Raw genomic sequence first — 15,901 nt, forward strand, 5'->3', positions numbered from 1 at the left:
AGCCCCGGAAAAGTGGGGACGATGGTACCGGGGAAATCAGGCAGTCTACCCCGGCTGAGCGGCGCGACGCTCGGTAGCGTTTATTAGTGGCAGTTCTGCCTGAAATTCATCCCCGTCCCATGCCATGTGAGTTGCGTTAGGACTTTGACTTCATCCTTGAGATTATATGAAGTTGATGTGCAGTTGCTGGATATAAAGATGAGAGGGAACGGCCATTGGAAATTTACATGAAGAGAGTCATCACCTTCAAGCAGATCATTGTTGCCTATCCTCATCAACAACCTATCTCAACACACGTACAGGATATGTACATTCTCTACGATAAGAAGAATCCCTTAGATCACATTTCACACATTCAGATGCCTCCCGTTTCAGCTCAAGAAACCGCCACCATGTCTCTCAGATTTAACAACTTCACTGACGGTGAGACGGTTCACCAGGTACGTGATGAACGCACACCATCACCAAGAGCACATCGTCTGAAAGATACGCTTCTGACTTTGCCCTCAAATAGCGCTGTGTAATCATCAAAGGAAACTACACGCCGGGCTCTAACGTTTGCGATGACTTTGCAACAGTCGAGGCTAACGACAGCACAAACACGACTTTCCCAACCCAAACCTGGCCCATCGCAGATAACAGGATCAAAATCATCGCCCTACTCTCCCCAGGCCTCAACACACTCACCATCACCCGCACGTCCGGCACTCAAACCATCGCCAACGAGCTCAACCTAACATACATCCCCCTCCTCCAATCACCCCCTCTCCACCTCGCCGTAATGGTCGCAAAGGACTCCCCTCTCCTCATCGACTGCCCGCCCCTCAAACACGGTGCCTCTTCCACAGCCCATGCTTCCCTCGATGCCGCCATCGCCAAGCTTCGCATGTCTGCGTACATGTGGCAGGCCCTCACCGCCGAAGACATGCGACTCAAGGGTCTCGGCCGTCGCTCCTTTAGGCTGGAGGAGGAATGGGCTGCCGACACGACTAGCCGCGAGTTTCTGAACGGGCTGCATGAAGCTGCTCTCTTTGACAGTGGTGCCATGCGCTCTACTGCCAAAGTCCATATTGTTCGATCGGAGAGGACGACGGCAGAGATCCGTGACGCGGAGGTTGCACAACAGAACGAGACCGCAAAGTCAAGAGATGGATTGTTTGACTACTTTTTGGATGCCCTTGCGGCCCAGGGTTCGCCTTTCGAGGCTTCGGCGCATCCAGTTGTCGCGGGTATGATTCTTGATTCGCACTTTTCTGTGAGCAAGAAACTCATCCTCGGTCACGCCGCACTGGGATGTCATAACCCGACTGGTGTGTCCCTCGGCATGATGGGCAGTCACCTGACGTACTCGTGGCCTCGGTTCCTAGAGGAAGTCTCGGACTGTCTTCTCGACACTCGCGCCCCGGGACAGACTGTCGGCGACGACAACGGAGAGTGCGGGACGTTCTGGGAGGCTTGTTCGATCGGGCAGGGCGCGTTCTTGCACGAGGTCGGACATGCTTTTGGGGCTCCGCATACGACTGGTATCATGGCGCGCGGGTACTCTGGCCACTGGCCCCGAAACTTCCTTGTTAAGACGGCGTACTCTCAGAAGATCAATAAGGAGGGTTTTGTCGTGGTTGATGGGCAGACGGAGAACGATGCTAGGTGGGATCTGCGGGATGCCCTGTCCTTCCGGTCCCTCAACCACTTCTGGCTACCCGGCGATACCAGACTGTCAGCGGTGCAGCGATCGAGCGCCCCGACTGTCTCACTCATCAACATTGAGACTGATGATGTCGGAGTTGAGATTGCTTGCGCAGCCAACCTCGCTCGCATGGAGTTCAACGACAAATCTGAACTCCTTCCATCCATGGATTGCCCGGCCTGGAAAGTGTCTTACACTCTCAAGGAACTCGAAGCCCGCTTCTCCCGCGACGAGAGCCTGAAGCTCTACGTGCTCGGTATGAACGGCAAGACCAAGACGGTGCGCGATCTCTGGCGTCTCTTCTCATCGACCACGTACGTCCGCATTCCCGGGTCGGACGTCCTTCTGCGCAAGCGATCCGTCGTGACGAAGGACCTCGAGGAGTCGGCCGATGATGGCGAGGGAGAAAAGTTCTGGTCGTGGGCGACGCTGCTTACACGCCGGAAGAGCGATGGGTCTGTTGTGCGGGCGAACTCGGTGGATGTGCGGACTGGATGTATCCTTGACGGCGCGTATGTGCATTTCCCTGGCGGCGATCGTGTGAACTGTGGTCCTCGGATCAATAAGTGGGGTGGTGGGGAGCATACGTTTGGCGGTCATGCCTCTGAGGAGGTTAAGATCCCTAAGGGTGCAGATATTGTCAAGATTGAGGTGTCTAGGGAGGAGGACACCCTGCGCGGTATGAGGATTCACCTGAGCGATGGCTCGTCTGGTGGTGCTTTGACGGGATATGAGGATGTTCCCGAGACCTCGACTCTTGGTAAGTAATCTGGTGTCCAATTTGCCACATGAGATTACTGACTTGGTATAACAAAACAGAGGCGCAAGCAGACGAGTGCATTGTCGGATTCTATGGCCGCAGCTGGTGGGGTAGCAACTTTGACGGCTTGGTTGAGTTTGGTATCATTACCGCTCCCAAAGACTTTGAGTTGCCGGACGTTGTGTACGGAATGATGGAGCTTCAGAACACGGAAGGAGGTCTCGGGGTATGAATCTTTTGCTGCTATATGACATCGCCGAAGACAGACAGCTAACATCTTTTAGCGTGAGGCAGATTTTGAGAATGGGGAGGAGGAAATGGACGACGAGGAGTAGATGGCGACGGCTTGCGGTTGCTGGAGCTGAACCAGCCTGGGAGATCTACACTGATAGAGAAGTCATGATCGAATAATTGCGTACAGTATCTCTTTTGCCTGCAAGGCCAGGTTGCTGATTAGTCTTGTTGTCATTTGAATACCACACAATTCGCTTAGCTTGACGAAGGCACCGTCGACTGAGCTAAGAGCATAATCTCTTCTTCAATCATTAGCAACGGATCAAACGTGCCCGCTTCTTTCCTAAGCTCCTCTGCTCGTCTCTTATACTTCTCATCACCCAGAACCTCTGTGACTGCCTGCTCCACGGCGCTCACAGATGGAGGTGACTCGGCTAGAAACGCCCCCAAGCCAGACCACTCGATCCTTCTCCCAATGTCTGGCTTATCAAACGTGTTGCCTGCTTGCACCATAGGAAGACCATTCGAAGCCGCATGCTGAAACCCTCCGTACCCGCTGTTCGACACAAAGACGTCCGCGTGTGCCAGAATCGCGTCATACGGGAAGTAATCCATCACCCGAGCATTTGCGGGCAATTTCCCGTCCTTGAAAGTGCTTGTGTCGAGAGTTGCTCCGGTCACGCAAAGACACGCGACGACTAGAACATCGGAATGTGTAGCAAAGGCCTTCATTGTCGGGATGATGAGTTCCTTGTGGTCCAGGACTTCCGTTCCCTGGGCCACAAAGATGATCTTCTTGCGATTGAGATTTGATACCTGGAGAGATGAGCTGTTTGAGAGAACGTCGTTGAACCACGTTGGATATGTGAGGTCAGTTGGAATAGGTTTGATCGGGAGTGTGCCCGCGAACCTGATTTTCCGTGGCCAGTCGGATGACGGAAACTCAAGACTCGGGAGACACATCTGCAGGACTGTGTCGTGACAGACCGTCGATGCATCCCAGAAGGGATGTTTCATGCTCGTTGAGAGTCCATCGTAAAGGCACTCAACGGGCTTGGGACATCCCATCATTCCCAAAACCCACCTCGCGCGATCTTCAGCAGCGCTGTTCCACGTCTCCTTGAATGCTTTCGCATTCCTTGTCCGCCCTTTCTCACTGTCATCGAAAGGGAGTCCAGATCCCCATGGTGGCCGCTCAGGGCTGGTCCAGAACACTGGCACGACACCGATCCCGATAGTCCGAACAACCTCATCATCTGCAAACAGTTCTGGCAAGTCGGTGCCCAACTTCAACGCCAGCGTCCCAGAAAAGCACGTATCCGACAGAACGATGATTTGGCAGCCGGGCTCTCGTCGCCTCATACCCGCCAACGCCACCCGCACTGACTCCAGCCCGCTTGGTAGCAACGAGTTGAATCCCCCATCGAGAGATGCGGCAAGTCTCGTGGCTGGATCCGATGCGTGTGCGATGTCTGGCCAGCGAGATGGATCGTCGAGGGTTTTCCAGAGTCCGATGATGGGACTGAAGTGGGCGCCGACTGCCTCAATTATCGGCTTCCACCTCTTTGTTCCCAAGACCGTGACGTCGAAGCCGCTGCTGACGAGATGTTTGGTGATTTGAAGCGCTGGTCGCATGTGTCCCTCACGTGGGGGTACAGCATAGAGAATCCAAGGTTTTGTCTTTTCCTGGATTAACATTGTGTCTGATCGGATGTCATGAGCTACCAGAAAAGAACGAAATGCTTCAATATTTCTGGCCTCTTGGCAAGTCGTCGTTGAGATCAGGTGTTGAGACGAGGGAGTTGCCCAGCTCTCGTTATCAGAGCTAACTCAATTAGCTGATGGATCCGGGGTCCAGATTGCTGTCAGATAAGCAGGGGCAGTACGAATGAGGAACCCTGAGGTTGAAGATCAAAGCTTGTCTAGATGTACACGAGTCAGCCTAGGATCGAGCCCCAGAACCACCTAGATTCGACTTCTGACATGGAGCGTTTCTGACAGTATCAAAGCCATATCGACTGCCCTGATCCATGATACTGGGCCTTGGAATTGATGTCAGTCCCATCTACTGCTTTTGTGTACTCAGTCTATGACATCCCAATGTCATTGAATCCCAGCGAAATGGGATTTCTTTTTGATCTCACCCTTGTAATCGCTGGATTCACTGCATGGAGGCCCCTTGCCTTCTTTCATCTATTTTGAGTTTGAAAACCACACACGTATGGGGAAGGTGGAATTGAATTACATATTCATGATCGCCTGACTCGGGGACCGCGATAAGTGTTGAGATAGCGGTATCAGTACCAGGTCATCAGTTGAACCCAAGTCTGAGCTACGTCTACGTACACAGTATTCTGGAGCCCATGAATTTCGAGAGGCGAAGCGAAAAGTTTTCTAGACTACTGGATGAAAGTCGGGAAAGGTAGTTGGTCCGGCCTTAAGACCAATACTATTTTAACAGTACAATCAGGCATAGATAGGATGATCACCATGAGATCTCCTAGAAATCCAGAGCTTAGAAGCTTGTGTCATTGATACCGATAGTTATAACCTCGCGGAATGTGCAGACCAGTGTGCAAGAACACTTCTCTGGTCAATCTTAGGGAATGTAAATGCTAAGCACTCGCGGTCGAGACCAGAGTGGCTGTGTGAACCAATGAAATACTGTCGCGCTTCAGGCTCAGATGACCGGCTGTCTTGTTTAATGACCGTTGGCTGCCTTCATGCACGTCGAGTTCACGCCAATTGAAGTTCGTCGTCAACCGCCCTGCTGCCTAAAGTAAGGCTTCCATTAGGCAATAGCAAATTAAGGGGTAATACAAGGTTAACTAATTAATTTTACGAGGGACTCTTTTGCTGGTTGCATTTGCTTGCCTAGTAGTTCTAATTATCTCGAAAGGTTTTTCTCCTACTTTTAAAGTTGAGTTTTGCTATTAGGGTAGTACTGTTTAGCTATTGGGGTAGTAATCTACTTTTTTAACTAATTATAGCGTCTAGATCGTTAGAGTTTTTTTTTTAGCTTACGTATCCTATATTAGCTATAACTAGTATAATTACCTTATATTCTATCTAGGTACTTAGATTATTTTTAGCTATTTACGTAAAGTAATATAATTCGAAAATTATTTTAGCTTTTATTATAGTAATTAAGAGATCTCGTTAAATCTCGATTTTTATTAAAATTATTAAAACTATCCTTAACTACGGCCTCTTATTAGCTAATTAACTAGGTTAGAGATTCTCTAGCGCCGTAAATACTAGTAGCTACTTAGTACGACGTTTATTATATCTCGTTAATATTAAGACGTCTCCTCTAACTATAATATAATCCTAGATAATTTCTTATAGTAGCTCTATTATTAATTCGTCCTCTATATTATATTTAAATACTAACCGGTTATAATAAATACTTACCCTTATTAGCTACGGGGCTAGGTTCGTAACTTTACGAAGTAGTCTAGGCTACTTATTTAATAATAGTAAGCTATTTAATAAGAGGTTACTTAATAATAAGATACTATTTATAAGTATAAATATTAGATTTAGAATTTTTTAATTACGTAGCTACTTACGTAAACTAGTTATAATACGGGGATCCTTAATTTATATTAAGGTATTATTAAAATCTTAGGGAGGTTAGTATGTATTTTATAAGTAGGATAGATTAACGTACTAGGGGCTACTCGAGCTATTAACGTAGGTAGATATTATACTTCGTTAACTAACTTCTAATCGTTTTTAGGATCTCGAGGATTTTATAGCTATAGGATAGTTTATATTAGTTCGTAAAGCGCTTATAATAAGGCTAAAAACTAGGTAGATTCTCGTTAGTAAGTAATAGTATTATAATAAAAGTAATTCAGTATTAATAAGCTATAAGATCTAGAGTTTTATATCTTACTTACTTAGTTATATTACTAAGCTATAATTAGTAGAGATATTTATAGTAAGTATAAGATTTTATAATAGTAGTAGCCTTAACGTACCCCTTTTTTTTATTAGTTAGTATTTTATTAATTATTTAAAAAACGGTATAAAAGTCTGCGTAGTTAATAATAACGTAAGATTTTAGGTTTTTATAAGCAGTCTCGGTAAGTAAGTTCGTACGTATACTAAAATTCTTATACTTACTAATAAAGTACTAAGCTTATTAATAGCGGAGGGGGATATACGTATTAACTAGGTATAAGAGAGCTAGAGTTTAGTTAGCAAAATCTATTTAGAGTTTTTTCTAAATAGTATTAAAATTAAACTCTAAATTTACGTAAAATACGTATACCTATAGTTAGTAAAAGCCCGTAAGTATATATTCGAACTCGGTAGCCTCGAGCTACTAAATAGTAAATAATTTATTAGTACGTAAGATCTTATTAAGTACCGTAGTTTATAAGTAGTAAAAGAGGGCGGTAGTAGTAGCCTTTTACTCCTTACGGGCTAATATAAAAACTTTAATAGCTCCTTTATCCTTATTAATATTAAACTTATTTAGAACTTTTATAGTACCGTTACTTAGCTATTTATATTTAACGTTAAGGTTTATATTCGTATTAATATAGAAGATATAAAGTTAGAGTTAAATAGTAAGTAAGACCTTAAGTAGGGCCGAGCGAAGGGTATTTTCGAAGTTAGTAATAGTTATACTTAGTACCTGGGCGCTTACCTCTTATTAAATCGTATTAAACGATTATATAAGGAAGTTATATAATTCGTAGCGTTTTAATAAGATAATAATAAAGGTATAGTTAAATAGCGAGCTAGTATTTATAATACTAGTAACTTAAAAAAGAGGTATTTTAAACTTATTTATTTTATATATATTATCGAAGCCTATTATTTATAAAAAGCGCTTTTATATTCTTTTATATTATAAGTAGGTTTATAATATAGCTTTAGGTAGGTCTAGGTTTTCTTTATTTTATAAGATACGGTAGTAGAGGCCGCGGGTCTAAATATTATAAAAGATTACTTAGGTAGGGGTCCTGCTACTAAGGCGCTCGAGTTACTACTTTTATTATTTATTATAGACGTCTTTTTATTTAAAATATAATAGTACGTCGGGTATATAGTTACGGATTATTATAAAGATCTTACGAGGCTTAATAGTATTATACTTAGATAAGCTATTAATAAGGGCGGTTTAGTTAGAAGAAAGTTAATAATAAGTAGGGTAGACTAATAAATAGAAGGATAGGCCGTAATCATAATCTCCTATTTTAATTCTAAACGTTTACTTCTTTTTATTTTAAGTACGAGTAATAGCTATACCTTACTATTACGACCTAATACGCATAATAAGGCCAGGGCCCCGCCCCACGGGACCTGCGGCGGCTACTATACTATATATATAGAAATATAAACTTAGGGTAACTCCTCTTAGGACGGAAGAACTATAAATAAGTTACGTAACTACGATTATATAATAAGATAAGGAACGGATACCTATAGATAAGTAGGACGGACGATTATAAATAAGTAGGACGGACGACCGTCTAGTAAATAATTAAATAATAGTAAATAGGAATATTATAAAAGATATATTTAGGAACGAGATTTATATATAATATAGACTTAAGCCGGGCTTAAGGATAGACTTTTTATAGCTTTTTTAATAATTAACTTAGTATTAGATCTTACGATCGCTTTTAGCTATTTTTACTAAGAACCCTTTTTAATAAGACTACGATTAATTACCGAAGCCTTACTTATTTTATAATTTATAAATATAACTTTAGGGAAGCTATTTATAATTATAATACTATTTACTTAGTATTCGTAGCCTTAACTTTTATTAATATACTTACTACGACTAGCTAGCTATAATACTTTAATTACTTTTATTTAGTAAGTTAACCCTACGAGACTTACTAAGTAGTAAAACGAACGACGATATTTTTTAAGACCCTAAGTACCCCTTTATCTAACTCTAAATAACTTATTAACTTAGCTAGCGAGCTAGCTAGGGTCGAGGATAATAAGATACTTAATATTACTTACGACTCTAATAGTAATGCGGTTTTTAAAAAGGTAAATTATAAAAAAATACGACGTACTATTAAGAAAAGTAATAAGCGGAATAAAGAACTCGCGGAGCTTTTTAATAATAACTCTACTTAGATAGCCGTAACTTTAGTTAAAAATAATAAAGATATTACCGCCCTTTAAAATATAGTTAACGAAGCTATAACTAACTTAGGAATTAAAAAAAGAGAAGTAAACGACTTAGAATAAGAAGTTAGAACCCTCTGGGCCGCTACTAGTATTATTAAGACTTTTATAGACGGGTAAAAAAAACTTAAACTTAATATACCTATTATTTTTAACGGAACTACTAAACGTTTTAAGGGATTTTTAATTTAGATTAGAACTTACTAAACGTTTTACGCTACTAACTTTTATAATAAGACCGAACGAGTTATTTACGTAGTAACCTTTTTTAAAAGACGAGCCCTAGAGTAGTTCGAGCCCTTTTAAAAAGAATTCTTTAGTAATAACGGTTATTTACCTTACTATAAGGAGGAAACTACGAATATTTTTAGTAATATAGTAGGATTTTAGAGCACCCTCGAATCCCTATTCTAAGACCCTAATAAAAAGCGATAAGCTAAGAGAGACTTAGCTAACTTTCGATAGACTAAGTTTATTTTATACTACGCTACTAAGTTTAGGAGACTCGTAATACGACTTGATTTTACTAAGGAAACCTATATCTTTTCGTTTTACTAAGGACTAAAAAATAAAGTTAAGAACGAACTTAGTAAAACGGAAATACTAATAGAATTCTTATAGTACGTCGAGCTCGTTATTAAGATTGATACTTAATTATATAAACGATATAAAAAAAAGAGAGAGGTACGACGCTCTTAAGCTAATTCTAATAAAAAATATTAGAACTATAATAAATTACTAAGTAACTACTAAAATAACTTAAGAAACTAATAGTAACAAAGTACGTTTTATAGATAATACGGAGGACCTATAGACCTTAGTATTACTAAACGCGAAAAATTATAGTAAAAAAAAGACTTTAAATACTATAACTATAATAAGCTAGGATATATAGCTAGAGATTATTAATAACTTAAGCGTATTTAATACTAACCTATTTTAGAAAAGCGAGCTAATATTATAAGTAAGGAAGTCTCCTATAAATAACTCTTATAAATAGCCTACTATAATAATAGCTATCTTATTTACTAAGATAATAAGGAATAAATAGGATAGTACTTAAAATAACTTAAAGATAAGGGACGATCTAGATACGATATTATATTATTTATTAGGACCCTAGCGGTAGTAATAAAAAAAAAAAAAATACCTGCTTACTAACCCTATATTTTTAAAAAAAATAATATCGAATATATTATAATACTTTCTTAAATTTATAAAAATATAGAAAAGAAAGCTAAGATAGACCCCGTTATAAAAAATATATTTTACTTCTTTAAAGGACGAATTAAATAAAAACTCCTAGTTAGTATAAGGGAGTAACTCTTTAAGTTTAAAAAAAGAGGACTTAATATAAAAGAAATTATAAGTAGCCTCGTTTATATAGTATAATAAAACTATATAAACTAAAAATAACCCGTTAAGTTTAAAAGGGAACTCGATTTGAATAAATTCCTAACTAAGTTTATTTATATAATACGAAAAATAGATAGTAATAGAAAATTTATTTATAAGGTTAGAGAGTAGCTTAAAGACCTCTTATATAAAGATAAGATCGAAATAATTAAGAGACTGAACCTTAATTTTAGAGTTATAAAAGAGGGAAAAATTAATTTTAACCTTAAAAAAGAAGAAAACTTTAAAATAAGAACTAGCTCTTTTTATTTTAACGAAGTAGAATTACCCTATAATTCGGACGAACCTCGTAACGTTACTTAACGACGTGCTTAGATAGAGATCGATTATAAGGCCCCGCTTAGTATTAATAATACTAGCTCTTAAAAGGATAATAACGAATTACGGTATAAATATATTTACCTATTTAAGAATAACTAGACTATTTAGTTCTATAGAACTAAAGAACGTAAGAAGGTCGCGATAACCCCCTATATAAATAAAAACTATTCTCTACTCGACCCTAAAGACCCTTTTTATAAAGAATTGTTTTAGGTAGAGTACCTAGACGATAAATACCTTTAGCACTTTATATATAAATAAAATAGCCGTTTCTATTTATAAAGGTACGATAATAAACTTATTAGGGATATTTACGTAAAAAACTAGCTACTTAGTTAGACGTTACTAAGCTTTAACGATAATAATAAAGTAATATTTAGCCTAGACCCTAGTTTTCTTATAAAGTGCCTTAATAGCGAATATATAGAATAAGAAGATTATAGATATAATTAATATTAAATCTATTACGTTAGAAAAGCTAAGGTATAGAGGGAATACTAAGAGAGATATAAATAAAGGAACTGCCTAAAGAAATAGATAATAAAAAACTAAGAAAGCTAATTACGAAGGAACGATAAAAGGCGAAAATAAAAGAAAAGTTCTTATATATAACTAGATAGCGTAACGACGCATATTTACGAGTTAACCTCGATATCTATAGACGAGGACTAAACGCTATTATTAATAATAGCGCATAAAAAACTTATATTTTACTAAGAATAGTAAATGAACTTAACCTATTATAGGTATAGAAAGATAACTTATATCGACTATAAACGATAAAAAGAGAACGAGTTAACTATAACTATAGATATATTAATTAGGAGACCGTATACCTCTTAATATATATTAATAATTAGTAAGAATAACTATAATACGATATTACGAAGATCGGAGATATTAACGTTATCTTAAGAATCTCGTAGTTACGAAAATATAACTTACGGATAGATTAGACTACTAGCTAGGTCCTCTAGGAAAATCTAGTTACTAAACGACCTAAAAAGAAAAAGGGTTTAAACGGATTTTTAGTAACTCCTAAAAAACGAGAATAAATATAATATATAGCTTTTATTAAAACGGTAGAAAGCTCTAGGAAGTTCGTATATAGTACTAACGATCGAGGATCGTAACGACTCTAAACTATACCTAAAGAGTACTAAATATATATAAAATTATTTATAGAACCCGAAGAAATAGGATTATTAGAATATAGTAGCTAGGATATAGAAATCGAACTTAAGGAAGGAGCGCAACCTAGGTTCTTTTTAATATACTTAATAAATTAAGAAGAATAAGAATATCTTAACGAATATATTAATAAGAAGCTCGAAAAGGGATATATTTAACTGTTAAATTCTCCTATAAGATTCCCCTTATTCTTTATATTAAAAAAGGGTAGAAAATTAAGACTTATTATTAACTATAGGAGACTTAACGAAATTATGAAAAAGAATTACTACCCCTTATTACTTATTACCGAGCTTAGAAATCTATTTTACGGAGCTAACTAGTTTATTACTATAGATCTTAAAAAAATATTTAACTAAATTCGAATTAAAAAAAAAAATAAGTAAAAAACGGTATTCCGAACTTATAAAGGACTTTTTAAATACCTTATTATACCCTTCGGACTTATTAATATTCTAATAACTTTTTAAATAATAGTTAACTACGTACTTTGGGAGTACGTTAATATTTTTATTATTATTTATATTAATAATATCCTTATTTTCTCCCCCGACTTCGAAATATATAAGAAGTATATTTATATAATATTTTAGAAGTTCTAAGATACTAAACTATATGCTAAACCCTCTAAGTACGAGTTCTATATATAGAAAGTAAACTTCTTTAGATATATTATTATACTAAGATAAATCTATATATAAGTATTAAAGGTAGAAGTAGTTAGGGACTAGCCCATATTATAGAACGTTAAGGACGTATAAGGATTCTTAGGATTTATTAACTTTTATTAACGATTTTTTAAGGACTATACTAATATAGTTAAACTTCTTAATAACTTAATATAAAAGGATACCCTATTTATTTAGGACCCTAAGTACGAAGAAGTATTTATTAAAGTTAAGAATATAGTCGTTTTTAAACTAGTTATTATAATCCTGGACCCCTAAAAACCTTTCGAAATCGAGACTAATACTTTAGATTTTATTATAAGAGCGGTCCTAGGATAACGGGACGAATAAAGAAAGCTTTATTTATATTATTTCTATTCTAAGGTATTTTATAGAGTAGAATTAAATTAGTAAATTTATAATAAAGAACTAATAGCTATTATCGAAGTATTTTGAGAATAGAGATTATAGTTATCTGGAACTAAATACGAAGTTATAGTCTATATAGACTATAAGAACCTTATAAACTTTATAATAAATAAGAATCTAAATAAACGATAAGTTAGATAGAGCGAATTCCTATCTAAATATAACTTCTAAATTATTTATTAAAAAGGTTTAGAAAATAGTAGAGTAGACGCTCTTAGTAAAAGACCTAATTACGAGGTTACGGTCCCTAAAGAAATATAAGTTATTTTTAAATAAAAGAAGGACGGTAGCCTTATATTAACTACGAAGCTTCTTATAATAGCTAAAAGGATTAATATTAGCCCAACTAAAAGGATAACCCCTAAGCTTATTATAGAAATTTATAGTATACTAGTATACGGTTACTAAGGAGTTATTAAAATATAGAAACGGATTCGCTAGTATTATAATAAATCCGCTATATATATTAAAATTATAAAAGTAATTAAGGACTGCGCGATTTATAAAAAGAGTAAGAATAGCTTATATAAACCCTATAGCGAGCTATAACCGTTATAACTACTAACGGAAGTATAGTATTTAATTATATAGGACTTTATTATTAAACTACTAAAATCTAAGGAACTATTTACTAAAGTATAGTACGATAATATCTTAGTTATAGTCGATCGACTTACTAAATTCGCATATTTTATTCCTTATAAAGAATTAAGTACTATAGAAGACTTAGTATATATATTTATTAAGGTTATATTTTTAAACTACGGTTTACTAAAAGAAATTATTTCTAATAGAGATAAGCTATTTATTTTAAAGTTTTAGAAATCTCTAATTTCGTAACTTAGTATAGATTATAAACTATCGATATTATTTTATTTATAAACCGATAGATAAATAAAAAGGATTAACTAGATCCTCGAGATATACCTTCGTTATTATATAAACTACGACTAGGATAATTAGGTAGTACTTTTACTAATAGCCTAGTTCGTATATAATAATATAGTTAGCGAAAGTATAAAAGAATCCCCGTTCTACCTTAACTATAGATTCTAACTAACTATATATAGAGAAGTATAATAAGGACTATAAGCTATAAAAGCTATAGTAGACGTAAGTAAACTTAAAGAGATCTATAGGTAAGCCTTATTAAACTTCGAGTTCGTATAATAGTATATAAAGAAAAATATAAATAGATTAAGGATTAGAGGACTATCCTTAGAAAAGGGGGATAGTACCTATCTCCTTCGCTATAATATTAAAACGAAATAACTAAGTAATAAATTAAACTATAAAAAACTTAGACCTTTTAAAATTATTAAAAAAGTCTTACTAGTTAATTACGAATTAAGACTACTAAATATAATACGATATTATCCCGTCTTTTATATCTTATTACTCGAGCCTATACTAAGAAGTTTATATATAGAAGATTATATTATTATTAAACTAAACTAATTAGAATATAAAGTTAAACGAATTATTAACTATAGAATAAAGGATAATAAGAAGGAATACCTTATTAAATAGAAAAACTACGGATATAAAGAGAATATATAGGAACCTATTACGAACCTCCGGAACTCTTAATAACTTCTCGAGGGGTACTAAAGTTAAAATTAAACCTAGAACTCCTAGCTATTACGGCGTCCTAATTAATAATCCTAAAAGTACTATTAGCCTATACCTTACGAGCTACTAAGGAAATATTTTTAGAATCCTTAAGGAACTCCTCTAATATAATCCGACTCTTTTTAAATACTATTTACTTTTAAAAACGAAGACGCTCTAACTTAGATAACGACTTATTTAACTTAGCCTAAGCCTACTAATAAGCCTTAGCCTTTTTTTATAACTCCGTAGCTCTTTTTTAAAACTATAACTTTTCTACTTTTTTTTTATAATTAAGATAATTAAACTCCGTTACTAACTAACTAACTATACCCAATTAGCCAAGACTTAATAAATAAAAATATAATACTTACGAATATAAATAATATTAATAGAAGTATTGTACGAAATACCTAAATAGTAATATATTCTATAAACCTCAGAATTAAAAAGAACTAAATAACGGACCCCCCGCGAGCGATAATTTAAATAAAGTATTATTTTTATACCCTCGTTAAAGAAACGAATAATATATAATAATTTATAACGAGACGTAGCTATTAAAGATTTCGATTTTTTAATTCGACCTAATATCGTATTAGTATATTTTAAAAAAATACTTAACAATTCCCTAACTTAAGAATAGACGACCTACTTATAGGCCTAAAGGACTAGACTTTTAAGAGGAGAAGCTAATATTATAACTTAATATGTATAATAAGGCTAGGGCCCCGCCCTACGGGACCTATAGCGGCTACTATACTATATATATAAAAATACGAACTTAGGGTAACTCTTCTCGGGATAGAAAAACTATAAATAAGTTACGTAACTACGATTATATAATAAGATAAAAAACGAACGCTTATAAATAAGTAGGACGGACGATCGTAAATAAGTAGGACGGACGACCGTCCGGTAAATAGTTAAATAATAGTAAATAGGAATATTATAAAAAATATATTTAAAAACGAGATTTATATATAATATAGACTTAAGCCGGGCTTAAGGATAGACTTCTTATAACTTTTTTAGTAATTAACTTAGTATTAGATCTTACGATCGCTTTTAGCTATTTTTACTAAGAACCCTTTTTAATAAGACTACGATTAATTATTAAAGCCTTACTTACCTTACGACTTATAAATATAGCTTTAGGGAAGCTATCTATAACTACGATACTATTTACTTAGTACTCGTAGCCTTAACTTTTGTTAATATACTTATTATGACTAGCTAGCCGTAATACTTATTAAAAGTAGCCGACTTTTTATATCTTTAATTAGTAAAAGTTAATAGTACGGGTTTAATAAACGGTATTATAGTTATATTATAAAATATAATAAATAGCCTAGCTATTAACGTAATTAAATACGTTATAATAAATAATTATAAAGCCGTAGTTATGGGCGAATAACT

General features: G+C 35.8%; 2 protein-coding genes across 2 annotated transcripts; one reads left to right on the plus strand and one right to left on the minus strand.

Annotated features, from left to right (window-relative positions):
- Positions 1 to 392: 392 nt before the first annotated feature.
- On the plus strand, positions 393 to 2,782 carry CPAR01_11381 (metallopeptidase; the record flags this gene model as incomplete). Its single annotated transcript, XM_060495640.1, has 4 exons — positions 393 to 440; positions 515 to 2,447; positions 2,507 to 2,673; positions 2,732 to 2,782. The coding sequence occupies 4 exons, from the start codon at positions 393 to 395 to the stop codon at positions 2,780 to 2,782; spliced, it is 2,199 nt and encodes a 732-aa protein (XP_060345988.1).
- A 154-nt stretch (positions 2,783 to 2,936) lies between these two features.
- On the minus strand, positions 2,937 to 4,379 carry CPAR01_11382 (UDP-glucuronosyl/UDP-glucosyltransferase; the record flags this gene model as incomplete). Its single annotated transcript, XM_060495641.1, has 1 exon — positions 2,937 to 4,379. One exon carries the CDS (start codon positions 4,377 to 4,379, stop codon positions 2,937 to 2,939), a length of 1,443 nt encoding a protein of 480 aa, XP_060345989.1.
- Positions 4,380 to 15,901: the final 11,522 nt, after the last annotated feature.

This window comes from Colletotrichum paranaense (genome assembly GCF_030867605.1).
Source record: "Colletotrichum paranaense strain IMI 384185 chromosome Unknown Scaffold_9.1, whole genome shotgun sequence".
Taxonomy (NCBI): Eukaryota; Fungi; Ascomycota; class Sordariomycetes; order Glomerellales; family Glomerellaceae; genus Colletotrichum; species Colletotrichum paranaense.